General features: G+C 47.0%; 1 protein-coding gene across 1 annotated transcript in view; it reads left to right on the top strand.

The window, feature by feature from the left end:
* The window catches only part of LOC144734064 (tenascin-like), a 28,837-nt gene extending 15,323 nt beyond the window's left edge, over positions 1–13,514 (top strand). Inside the window, exons 12-20 of the mRNA XM_078616117.1 lie at positions 1,152–1,274; positions 2,219–2,362; positions 3,066–3,185; positions 4,170–4,313; positions 6,274–6,422; positions 6,988–7,084; positions 8,654–8,815; positions 9,513–9,676; positions 11,127–13,514. Of these exons, the coding sequence (XP_078472243.1) occupies positions 1,152–1,274; positions 2,219–2,362; positions 3,066–3,185; positions 4,170–4,313; positions 6,274–6,422; positions 6,988–7,084; positions 8,654–8,815; positions 9,513–9,676; positions 11,127–11,240 (1,217 nt within the window). The 3' untranslated portion in view covers positions 11,241–13,514. The remainder of the gene's footprint in view (positions 1–1,151; positions 1,275–2,218; positions 2,363–3,065; positions 3,186–4,169; positions 4,314–6,273; positions 6,423–6,987; positions 7,085–8,653; positions 8,816–9,512; positions 9,677–11,126) is intronic.

Below are 13,514 nucleotides of genomic sequence, written 5' to 3'. Positions count from 1 at the left end.
AACACCTCCCTCCATTGCGATAACCACAACATGCTGACGCCATGCCTCGCAATGCAGTGTAAACTCCCGTGAGCTTCATCGAGCGCTTGCAAAAGCACCGAGTCTGGTGGGGGGGGGGAGACCATCCCCCTCCTGCACGTTGATGCTTGGTGAGAGAGGGAGGGAGTTTGCAAATCCCCAATCCTTTGTTCGGAATAACCGCGAGAGTAACCTTAGGACTAAATCACCCAGGATCCTTCTGATCTCATCGGGATATCGGATGCTAAGCAGGTTTGAGCCTTGACATTGCTCTGACGGGCAACCGCCGTCGATACAAACACATGCTGTTGTAGGCTGCTTGCAGGGCATCGTCAGCAGAGAGACATGCAGCAAAATGAATTGTTGTATTGCACTATGCTCCCATGTCTTCGCTGCCCGCGTTCACCAACCTGCGCTGACCAGCGCGGTAAAATACTGTGTAGTCAAATAATCCACGAGGCTTGGGGAGGCCCTCATCCAGCAGTGGATTGACAAGAAGGCTGTTACATGTAGACGTATTTTCTTTGCTTCGTTTTCACGACGCAGCCACGAATACAGTGACCCCGGTTCCATATGAGGTGCAGGGCAGCTGGTTAGAGTTATCTATGCTATTTCAACGTCCCCCCATTCACTAACTTACCCTCCCCCCACTAAGCTGGTTGTGCCCAGCAGCTTATACCTGAATAAGGGAACACATGCATGCTTCCATCCTTTCAAGAAAGGCAAACGCCTTCATGATAGCCAAATGCCACAACAAAATGCCAATTCATTCACTGACTTTCATGGCAAATTTCCACAACGTGTACCCTGCATTAACATCCATTTCGCTTCACTGCATTGCCATTCCGATCACCGTCTCCTGTGCAAATGTCACGTTCGCTTTGCAAGGAGATAAAACCGCATGGTTCCACGCTGTATGCAGCATCACATCTATCTAACCCATTAACTTTTTACACGACTAAAATCGCGACCCACGCTTGATGCATTTGCGTTCGTTTTTATTTTTTTGCCCCGACTTGTCGTCTGCAAAGTCGATCGTGCGATTCGAGTCGCTTGCCTCTCGACCGCTGCCTCGCGCGGCCAAGATGTTGTATCTCTTGCGAACGTCGAACGCTGTGCGTGGCTGCGAGCAGCGATAGAGACTCCCCGGAACATTGACTTTAAGGACATCAGGGAGACGTCCGTCGTCGTGACCTGGATCGCTCCGTCCGCCGACGCAGACAGCTTCAAGATCGCTTACGTCCCAACGGCTGGAGGTGCGCTAGCATAGGCGGTGCTGTGGGGGGGGGCGGGGTCTAGGGGGGGAGGGGGTGGTCTGGGGGGGCAGAGTGGGGGGGGGGGGTGATAAGGGGAATAATAGATTTGAAGCTTTAGTGACTGCAGGAATCCATACTCTTTGGTTCTTTCGGTAAAGTCACGTAGGTATAAAATAATATAAATCACGACGTTTCTGGCGCAACACAAGCGTCCATCATCAGGTGGGAAAGCAAAGAGTATGGGAATAATAGACTCAAGATCCGGTCACCACCTTCGTTAAGTGGCAAATAAAAATAAATCCCGCTGATGGCACTGCTGCAGAAGCTGTGAACCACCGCCAAGTGGCCCGAATTCAAGAGAGATGGCAGCAAGGGACTCGTTCAGCCGTTGCATGGCTTTCAAACTTGGATGTATAGAAGAACCCTGAGGGCGATATTCACGAAGAGTGGACTCCCTCAACTAAACACTCTTCCCATGTGAACAGGGGCTGTAGGAGCCAGTTGATTTGTTTTATTGTAATGGGACAATGGCTGTGGACCCAGTGATCTGCGTTTCTAAAACGATCTAGGGTCTCTGCTCTATCAGCTTAGCCTTAAGTGAGTAACTGGTGTGGTTTGTAGCATTGGAACATTACCCTTTGACTTTTGCTAAATACAGTATGCTCGCTGAAAGCGGGTCACATACCAATACCCGCCAATCGCCACTAAGTAACGGTGATGCCACCACTCCGTTTGTGCCAGGCGAGGTGCACTTTGAGGCCACGTGAAGTGTCGAAGGCTCGCTGGCAGGAGGTCACGGAACAGACCCAGGTGGAATGGGTTGAGCGACTGATATGACTGGCAGATGCACCAGCTGTTCCTCCAGGAACAGGTGACTACTGCGGGTCACATGCCCCCAGAGCCTCTGACGCTAACGGGGAGGGATCTTTGTCGTGATGTGGCAGGCGAGCCCGAGAGCCGGCGGGTGGCTTCGTCGCTGACGGAGGTCATGCTGACCCGCCTGACCCCCGGCACGGAGTACGAAGTGAACGTCATCAGCGTCAAGAGCTTCCAGGAGAGCGATCCCCTTACGGGGACCTTCACCACCCGTACGTCCGCAGAGCCCTTCACACATCCCCTCCCTTCCCCTCCCGCTTTTGTTTGAGATAAAAAAAGTTTTACGGGCTCACATCATTACAGCTCACAATACAGGGTGCTTCGAAAAAATGTTAACACTTTCTGGGACAATCGTTTTTAATGGAAAAATAACATGATAACAAATGTATGTTAATAGCTTCAAAAAGTCAAAATTCTGCACTTGTTCACCACATTATCAACACATGCCTGGAATCTTCTCCAGGTGGTCTCCATAGCCCGGAGGCACATTTATTGTGGTATTGTTGCAAATTCTCAGAAGTATTAAAACAAATTTGAAGCACCCTGTATTATCATCAGCCATGGTCAATCCTCTGCTGGATGAAGACCTCCCTCCCTCACTGAACCTATGACACCCAACATACAGATCAAACAATCAATTATCACACGTACAAATTGACGCACGTATCATAAACATCGCGCAGGTACGATTTGACTCGCCAATGAATCGACGCATCGTCGCATAACTCGAGAATGACACTGACCGATCGTCCGCTCGCAACAACAACAACAAAATTCCATCCAGCTCGCATCCGTCGGAATAATGCAATCTCGGCAGCGGCGGCGACGAGGATGTTTGATGGGCAAGCAAGCGCGCGGGTACGGTTGCGAGCAGGTGAACGTCATGCGAGCGCCGCGGGGTGCTGTGTGTTGCAGTGCTGGGTAGCCCGTCCGTTCTGAGCGCGGAGGATGTCACCGACAGCTCGGCCCTGCTCAAGTGGAAGCCCACGATAGGCCCCGTGGACACCTACTCGCTCACCTACAGCTTCGAAGATGGTGAGCAAATGCATCCAATCGGTTTAAAGCATCACCACTCGCCCAGAGAGTGATAATATCCCATTCGTTTTGGATAAAAACAAGAAAAATAGTGCGTACATATGGATCATGCAATGCTTTCCAACGTGTGTTATGTTCTTGGAAGTATTTAATCAGCAGCATGGAAGACGAAGGATATCTTTTGGGCCAAAAAACCCATGCATTCTTGCAAATACTCTCGACATTTTTGCACTTTTTTCCGTCTCAAAGTTGTAGGAAACCCGTTGATCAATTTGGTCAGTTATTAACACAACTTTACAGTAAGATTTCGTTCACATTGGATCATCTTTACCAGAGTTATCGTGCCTCCCCGTTACGGACGGACGTCCAGACACAGCTACTGCATTAATGCATTCGACCTCAATCGTCGTAAACTTTGCCCATCCTTTTCATTGCATCGTCTTCTCGTGGCAACGTCCATTTGTTGTCCTTCCCCCGCACCTCCGTACGTTGCGAAATAAGTTCTACATACTCTTAGGTTTTTTCGGTAAAGTCACGTAGGTAAAAAATAAATAATAATAAAAAGAGATAATAAAAATAATAGAAGAAATAATAGAAATAAAATAATAAATCACGTTTCGGAAGGCAACACAAGCTTCCGTCTTCAGGTGGAACCGTCACAGCACGATTGCTGTATCCTCTTTACTTGATACAGCAATCGTGCTGTGACGGTTCCACCTCGTCGTGATTTCTTATTTTATTTCTATTATTCTATTCTTTTTATTATTCTTTTTTATTATTTATTTTTTACCTACGTGACTTTACCGAAAAAACCTAAGAGTGTGAATCCTTGCAGTCACGAAAGCTTCAAATCTAGAAGTTCTACATACATATGTCAATCACAACACATTATTATGTCACTGCTCCACCACTCCCCCCACCACCACCACCTGCGGTCTTAATTCACCGTTCCGTTGTGGCTCTCTACCCTCGCCCCCAAATTAGGAGAGCCCGTGACCGTCACCGTTTCGGGCGGCACGGTTGAATACCAGCTGACCGACCTGAATCCCGATACGCCGTACGTCGCCAAGGTTCGCGCGGTCAAGGGAGCCCAGCAGAGCGCGGACACGGCGGTCGCCTTCGTCACCGGTGAGCGACGGTCGCGGCCCGCGCGCCGAATGCCACTTAGATGTTGCCACTTGGCCCGGTTTTCTCAGGATCGCCCTCTTGCGGAGGTAGATAATAATGATGATGATGATAATGGCTTTCATATTTATCCAGGGGGCGGTGTGATCTCCCAAATTGGGTATTTTCTAATTTTAAAAATGTGGATGATGACACCGGCGCACATCATGGGCTATGCTCTTTTCGAATAATGTCATGGAATCTTCAACACGTAGGCTTTCACGACCAATATTATCCGTGATAGAGATTTTGTTGGGTTAGATCGAATTGTAAATGTTGTGGGTTTACTCTCGAACACACCGGTGTGCTGAACTAGTAACTAATTGGGATGTTTTGTTTACGTGACAAACTTTACTAAATGGCTGTGTTCGGTGGTGGCGGGTTTAACGACACATTTATACTGGTAGGAACGTCCTGGTTACACCAGCCCACAGGGGATTATTGTGTCCGTCGTGCAGGGAGGGGCTGGGTGGGGAGGGAGGGGCTGGGTGGGTGGGGAGGGTGGGGCTGGGTGGGGCTGGGTTGGGGGTGGGAGGGGTGGGGCTGGGTGGGGAGGGGCAGGTCACCCCGTGGTACCCTTATAAAACTCAACGTTTAACCTACTCACGCCGGCTTGTGCCCGCCCTCACAGTCGGGCATATTTGCAGAATACACCACGCCGCCGTTGACCCTGGCCATTGACCGAGCAACCCAACGTTCCTACCAGCTCCCTCCACAGGAATGTGTTATCTTGGGATTTAGCCAATTTCAGTACAGAACCAAATGTTATATTGCGCGTTTTTTTGTGCAGTTATTCGTGACTGGGCTGATATCATCACTTGTGCACTATCCCTTGAGAACCCATTGTAATCACAGGTGGCTGCCAGCATTCTAACCCAAGATCTGAACAGCTTTTGCCTCAACTACGCAGTCATCTGTTTTATTTTTTTATCGGTAACATTTCTATCATGTTACACATTTGAATAATGTTTCCTCTGTGACATCTGGTCGTAATGAAAAAGCGGCAGTACATTTCTCGCATTTAATCGCTGACATCTGGCCACGTGAAAGGAACGTACCATGTGTTACGGATGTTATCCACTCGGGATGTATCAATCATCCCCTCCACTATTCATCGTATGGTCACAATTCAGCATCAGGATTCAATTTATGAGCGTGTAATTTTTTTTTGCCATGGTGGTGCACAGAGAATATGTGGTGATGAATATATATAATTTCAATAATTTAGTCGTTTGTCAATTCACTGCTGGACGAAGGCCGCCCCCGATGCCGTGGTCAGTCATGGGGGTTGTTTGATGATACTTCACCTTCGGCAACCGACACTGACCAGTGTGGTAAAGAATGGTTAAACAAACCTCCCTGCCTGGCACGGCACGGAGAGGCCTTCATCCAGCAATGGCTTGAGAAAGCATAGTAAATGATCTGTTGCGATCAGCGGCTTGTCGAATAGTGTTGGTGCAAACTGCAAAACAAATTCGAGGATCGCTGGCCAAAATCTGGTGAGGATGACGATGACGACGACATTATACAGAGCAAAATCCGTAAGTATATATGTTGAACTTCTTTCGCACCGTACGTAGCCAACAGTGCTAATTGGAGGTGCCGGGAAAGGACAACAAAACTAAACACAAAAATCTGTTTTAAGTAAATGAGTTTTCAATCTAGATTTGAAAGTGTACCAGCTCTAGTGGGCTTCCTAATATCGGAAGGAAGAGCGTTCCAGACGACCGCAGAGGCGCATCCGAAAGCGCCGCGTGATGCGGTGACCGTCCTTGTTCGATCGCCAGTCAAAATCCGCCCCTGCTACGAGGATGAGCAGAGTTTGCCGCGGTAGTTAATGCTCCTTGACGAAGTGATCAGCAAGCTATTGTGGTTCATTTGTGGCAATGTCGTTGAACGATGATTATTGAACCGTTGCGAGCAGCCCGAAAGAAGACGAGCTTCCCCATGGACTGCAGCGAGGCCTTGCAGGGCGACCAGTCCAGCGGCGTGTTCACCATCTTCCTGAATGGCAACGCCAGCCAGCCACTGCTGGTCTACTGCGACATGACCACCGACGGCGGAGGATGGATCGTGAGTGGCCATTTTTCTCAACTGGGGTTGTTTTTTTGTTATTTTTGCCTCCTCTTCCTCACAATAATTTTAATTTCGCGGACGGAAGTTGTACAGAAGTTGTACAGAAAACGATTTGGCATTGCGACGGGGCACGTTTAATTCCTCAGCAACTCAAAAAGAGCCTTTTGCGTGACATTTCGTCTCACAAGGGGACCCCCCCTCCCTAGTGGCAGCCGTCCCCGTGCAGCACAAGGTGTAGACACAGTTATCAGAGGGCCGCAGGGTTTCTGCGGGCAGTCCATTGATGTACTGCAGTTCTATGCTCCCCGACTCCACCGACTCCCCCAATTGACCGTTGTGGTGAAATATGGTCAAACAAATCCCACGACACCATACGAACTTGTGAGGGCTCTCATCCGGCAGTGTAGAGACAAAAAGGCTGTAAATGTCAAATGTTACATCTCAGAATTGTTGGAGTTGACCAACCGACTCCCAAGTGTTTCCGACTGCCGTACACGGCATTGCCTTGACATTCATTCAGAACGGTTCGCTAAGCACAGTGTTTCATGTGGTACTCACACAGGTCGTACAGAGGCGTCAAAACGGGCTCACGGACTTCTTCCGTAACTGGAAGGCGTACGAGAAAGGCTTTGGAGATATCAACGATGAATTCTGGCTCGGTAAATATCATCTCGGCTGTTAGCCTCCGTCACCCGAAATGCACCCCATCTGATACTTTTTTAGAAGCCGCGCAGAGGGTTAAACACTGCTGCCGGTGCTACGTCGGGAGAGAAGGATGCAGCAAAATCCACTGTTGTACTGTGATTCTATCCCCCCCCCCCCCCTCCACGTGTTCACCAACCTGCATTGACCACCGTGGTGAAGTATGGTCAAATAATCCTTACGACCTGCACGGCATGTGGTGGGGAGGGGAATCCTCATCAAGTGGTGGATTTACAAAAGGGCTTAGTTTTATGGTGTCGGACTCAATTTGATATGTGGTGCGGAGCACTGTTAAGCATCATCCGTTGACTAATGTACTTTGCGTTTACAGTAGCAACGTGCATCTCTATAAACGTGCGTTTTACATTATTTGGCTGCTGTAAATTTCCACGCGATAAGCCACGTCTCGTTGGGCTGTCGTTTGTGGCCAGATCGCTTCTCAAAATAGATCTGCATAGTTTAGTGGGCCTTACCTGGTCAAATAAAATATATAGTTTATGAGTTTAGTTTAGTTTACTCGTTATTGGTTTTACATTGTCTGGGAATAAAACAGGTGTTAAATGTTCAAACACCAAATAGATAATAAGGTCGATCAGTTTCAAAGACAATGCATATATAAATCAGAGCGTGTTTGTTGCCATGTTTTTCCACAAGGACTCTGTGTGGTTAATGCGGACTCGATTCCTTGCTGAAAGGGGGATCTATTTGGTGTTCGAACATCATAACACCTCCTGTTTTATTGCCAGAAAGGGTAGAACCAATTCTTCTTACTCTTTGGTTCTTTCGTTAAAGTCACGTAGATAGGAAAATAAATAATAGATCACGACGCTTCGATCGCAACAACAAGCGACCGTCTTCAGGTGAGAGAGAGAAGCGTGCCGTTGTGACGATAATTCCTGCAGTCACGAAAGCTTCAAATCACAATTCTTCTTCTTATTATTATCATACATTTTTCAAACTTTGATGCTGGCAAAAAATGTCCCATAGATTTAGTTTACTCATCACTGTGTGAGTCAAATTATTATTTAAAGCTTTCGTGACTGCAGTGATTCATCTTCTTGGTTCTTTCGGTAAAGTCACGTAGAAGGGAAATAATAAAATAATAAAAAGAAAACATAATAAAATACAATTCTCACGACGTTTCGGCCACAAGGCAAGCAGCCGTCCTCAGGTGAAGAACAGGGCTGTCATCCGGACGCTGTCTTTCCGACAGACCTGTTCTTCACCTGAGGACGGCTGCTTGCGTTGTGGCCGAAACGTCGTGAGAATTGTATTTTATTATGTTACATTTTTATTATTTTATAATCTCCCTTCTACGTGACTTTACCGAAAGAACCAAGAAGACTGTGTTAGTTTTCACGGGTTATACGGTCATAGTTCTCCCGATGCGTTTTCGGGGTCGTGCTCGCGCGTGCGGTGCGGGGGGGGGGTACAGCAAGCCCTGAAGCCACACGTCAGTGGCGAGGTCGGGGTGGGGAAGAGGGGGGCTTCACATCCTCGCCCTCGTCGCTGCGACACCCCCGCAGGCCTCCAGAACATCTTTGCGCTGACGTCGCAAGGGCGCTACGAGCTGCGCGTGGACCTGCGAGACGGCGAGTGGGGCGCCCACGCAGTGTACGACCACTTCTCCGTGGCCAACGCCAGTGGCCTCTACCGACTCAAAGTCGGCGAATACAGCGGGACAGCCGGTGAGAACACCGCCCCGTCCCCCGCCCGCTCGGAAAGAGATCGACAGAATTATCCACCCCGCCGCCGCCCGCCACCCCCCCCAAAAATAAATGACACTTGTTCGTCAATCGACGTTTCAGAGCAGCCTCTTAGTGCTGGGTGGGGGTGGGGGGAGTGAGCGGTGAAAGAGGCACGAGCCCCCTCTGCTGAATGGTTCAAGTCACCCTCTTTTACATTAATGTGCAAGTCTTCGTTTGATATAAAAAAAACTCCACGGAAGTTGGGGGGTGGGGGGGCTGTACAAAAAGCCTCGTAGTATCTGTTGAACTTCTTTCGCACCGTACGTAACCAGCCGTGCCACACGGAGGCAGAGTAGAATTAAGCGACGGGCATTGCCGCCTTGCCTCGTACGCACAGGGAGAGTGGTGTGAAGTCGAGAGCAAAATGCACAACAGACGAGCGCAGATACTGTCGTTACTTACTCACTCTGCTTAGAGTTTAACATCCCTATTAAATTTGTTAAGCATTGACTGCAGCGCTCGTGTTGTGCTCCCCCCGCCCCAGTTTTTGTCAACAAAGTCGCGCTAAGGGGCTGTCTCAGGATTTCTTACGTGCGTGACGTTGAACTTCTTTCGGCCCCGCACGTAGCCAACCGTGCTAATCGGAGGTGCTTGTCACTTTCCTGTGCTCCATCCACCCCTCGTGGTCCCTACGCAGGAGACTCGATGACCTACCACCAGGGCCGTCCGTTCTCGACGGTGGACCGGGACAACGACGTGGCCATCACCAACTGCGCCATCTCCTACCACGGCGCCTGGTGGTACAAGAACTGCCACCGGGCCAACCTCAACGGCAAATACGGAGACAAAAGCCACAGCCAGGTGCGGGCACGGCGCTCGGCTTCGCGGCACGGCCACCGATCACGCCACCGAAACAACGGCCGTTGCCATCAAACCTGTTGGTTTTTTTTTTCACTGCGGTACAATTCAATGCCTTCGTCAGAAGCGGGGAATCAGAAGTTATTTATGCCGGAGGAATCCGATGAACTATGAAGCGATTTTCCGCAGATGTACAGTAGGGGCGTGAAATGAGCGTTACAACAAACAATACAGAAACATGATAGGAGTGCAAAGTATAGGAAAAGGTTAACAAATCACGAAAAAATACGTGCAAAAAGAAATAAAAGTTTTCGTCAAACCCACGCTGACCTGCGTGGTGAAGTGTGGTCATAAACCTCTGTGGGGGAAGCCGTTATCGACCAGTGGATTGACAAAAGGGCTGTAGCTGTAAGTCTGCGTATTTTGTTTCTGATTGATATTTGTTTTGGAAATCAATATGGGTGACGAGAGTGGCGCTCCGTGTCGTAATCACGTGGTGGGATACCCAAGAAGTAACCTCCTTTGTGACGCTTTTCAAATAAGATTGAAAGAGTTGACGCATCAATAACGTCCATCTGTGTGTTTGCCTGTAACATGGGGTTGTGGTAACCCTCGTGAAGGTGATCCAACGTTCATGAAATGTTAGTAAACAGTTGTGTTGCTCTTCGGGACTCACCCTCGAAGAACACGTGGTACATTAATCAAAGGGTTGCATAACATTTAACAATTTTAAAAAACGATAATGGGAAGCCTTCTTAGCCAATGTGATGGCATCGCAAAGGAGCATGTCCTTAAATTTCGATTTAAAGCTTTCGTGACTGCAGGGATTCATATTCTTGGTTCTTTCTGTAAAGTCACGTAGAAGGGAAATAATAAAATAATAATAAAAATTATTTTCATAAAAAATATTTTTTCTTTTTTATTATTTTCCCTTCTACGTGACTTTACCGAAATAACCAAAATATGATCATGTCCTTGCCTGCAAAAATTTCATGATGCGTGATTTCCCGCACCTCCGATTTGCACGGTTGCCTACGTACGGTGCGAAAGAAGTTCAACGTACATACATAAGTATCACGAATCATGTGTCCCTAATTCGTGAATTTGAAACGAGGATCTCAGCAGTGGCAGCTAATCACGCTGACCTCTAAAACACCCAGCCATCACCTAGGGTTTTGATCTGCGTTAACTTAACATAATACAATCCGATTCCTAGAATTTGTGACATTGCTAAGATGTTTCGTAGGCTATGTCCAATGTTGAAGTAAGGACAATGACGATTTATCCTAAATAAAAACTTTACGAACAAATATTTTGGCTTTAAATAAATATAATTGAAACGGTGTCTACGACGCGAACGTTGTCAACTTTTCGCGCATTTTCATTTCTCACCCCACCGTGTAGCTACATTCGTTTGTCGTTTTTTTGTTTGTTTTGTTTTCTCCGATAACAGGGCGTCAACTGGTACCACTGGAAAGGCCACGAGTACTCGGTTCCATTTGTGGAGATGAAGATTCGCCCGTTCGCCGCCGCCAAGAGGGGCAGCAGACAGCACCTGCGTAATTAGACGTGGGCGTCGATTAAGCATGTGGGTTGGCTACGTACGATGCAAAAGAAGTTCAACGTACTTGCATTCATTGAAGGAAGAGATGCCCCTGCCCCTGCACCCACCGCCCCCCTCCCCAAAAAAAAATAACGAAACAGCTTTTTGCCTTTTATAGACACACAGACACGTAGCCTGTAGGTCCGACGTGAGATTGAAGTTTGTCAGCGAGTAAAATACTTTCGAATTACTCTTTTGGCGTGCCGTCGTTGTGGCATTGCAGTGACATCGTAGTAAAGTGTAAATCAATTCGAACAACATGCTCCGCACAAGCTGAGAACACATCGGAGAGCTGTTCAATTAAGTCGCAGCGCGATCATGAGGTCAAATTTTAGTTTTTCATTAACGAAGTTTCAATCTCGTGTCGGGCAGCCCAGGTGAACACAGCTCCTAGCTACGTAGGTGAGTATAATATCTGCGAAATGAGAGCTGTCCGGCTCTCAGATGTGTTTTCAGGCTGTACCACGTGTCATTTGGTATCATGTCCGTCGTTTTACACCACGTTCTGAGACCTTATCCAGGGACAAAATTGAGCATCTCCCGTTCTACCTTGATTACGTAAACGTCACCGGCTGCTGACGGTCATCGTCAAGAACCAGCCACATGAGCGGCACTCCAGCGACGCTTTATAATCAAGGGCGAACGGCGATCTGTGCTCAATTCGGTTCCCGGAGAAGCTCCCAGCACGTGGAGCGAAACGTCGGACATCATCCCAAAGTACAACACGGCAACAACCCGAAAACAAATCGCGGTGATCTGTCCAACTCGACCGCGATGACCTACGCAGTCGAATAACAGCTGATTTGCTTTTTGTAGAGTTGTCTTACGGACAGTGCTGGCAGTTGACTGACACGTTGGGTTCCACGTTGAAAGTCAACGGGTCAACAATTACACATCACGCATCCGGGTATTTTTTTTTGTTTTTTAACGTCTCGCGCAGCGTCCGTGGGTAGTATCATTAGACTACCTTGCTGCCAGCACTGCGCTCTAACAGATAGTTGACAAAGAGATTGAAAGATCAGTTTATATATTCTTAACAAGCATAGAGACATTACTTTATTACGACGAAATGTTTCATTTATGTTTTCATTTGGGTCAACTCCGTCTATGTTATTTTACCGATCAGAAGCAAGGAACGGAGAGTTTAGATACACGATCAAACCTCTAGCTTGGTGACTGCCCACCATCCAATTGCTTCTGTTGTTATACGATGTTATTTCATGTAGTATTGAGAGAGTTTATTCAATAGAGTTTATTACATTATATTCAGTATCCAAAAGAATCGACATTTTTTTGTCATCTGTGCCCTATAATGAACACGTTTGCTTTTTGCAAGACATTGATACTTAACCCCTGCATAGACGCCTCTGACGGGTTAAAAGTTGTGAATGGTGCTAGAAAAAAAAGTGATTACAAATTTCACACTGCCTGAACTCACCTTCGCTTACTCTGGCTAAGATATTTGCTGTTTTGAGAATATTTTTACCAATGCACTGTACATAAAAGAGATGCTTATATAAACGGTCAGTAAACAAAACTTGTGAAACTCATAGCTTTGTATTGCAATATATTTTAATTCTGAAAAACAAATCTTAATTTTATATATATCTCTCTCTTGGAAGAAAAGAAATTCGACTTAACAAGTTTAAGATTAATAAGTTTAAGATCGGCATTACTGCAGCTCGAATTTTGGAGGGCATTGCCAAGAGGTTACTGTGGTGCCAAAGCTTTTTTTGTGTCTTGTATTTAAGTAAATGTATATGAATAAATTGGTTAAGTCCCTTGGAGTTAAAACTATATCCAAATTGGAATATTTTCATTGCTCTATATGCTGTGGATGTGTTTCAAGAAGGGGTGGAATGATTTACCCGCCGCTGGCAATTCAATGACTTCTCGTGAACTGCCACCTCCAGCGGCTGCAGGAGTGACATTGATTTTTACGTGTGCTTCAAAATGTATCCCATGAATCGATGTATCATCCCACCCTTAAATTCGAGACACTGGCGATGTTGCTGTCAAGCTTAAAGTTAAGTACCCGCATTTTACTTGCTGGAAATCTGCATTTTATCCGGTAGAATGTCAGTGTTTATGCCATAAGACCTGTTATGTTTTTTTGAATAATCTTAAGATGCCTCTCACCATAAATGCTCCTGTTTGAATGAAATGCTTTATTAAATCAACATCGGCTTCATATTCCCTGTACAACAGTGTATTGCAATAAATGGGAATGATCCTCAA

The sequence above is a fragment of the Lampetra planeri genome, chromosome 49 (genome assembly GCF_965212315.1).
Source record: "Lampetra planeri chromosome 49, kcLamPlan1.2.h2, whole genome shotgun sequence".
In the NCBI taxonomy this organism is placed as follows: Eukaryota; Metazoa; Chordata; class Hyperoartia; order Petromyzontiformes; family Petromyzontidae; genus Lampetra; species Lampetra planeri.
Note: the sequence above shows the minus strand (reverse complement) of the source record. Positions and strands in the feature narration are given on the sequence as shown.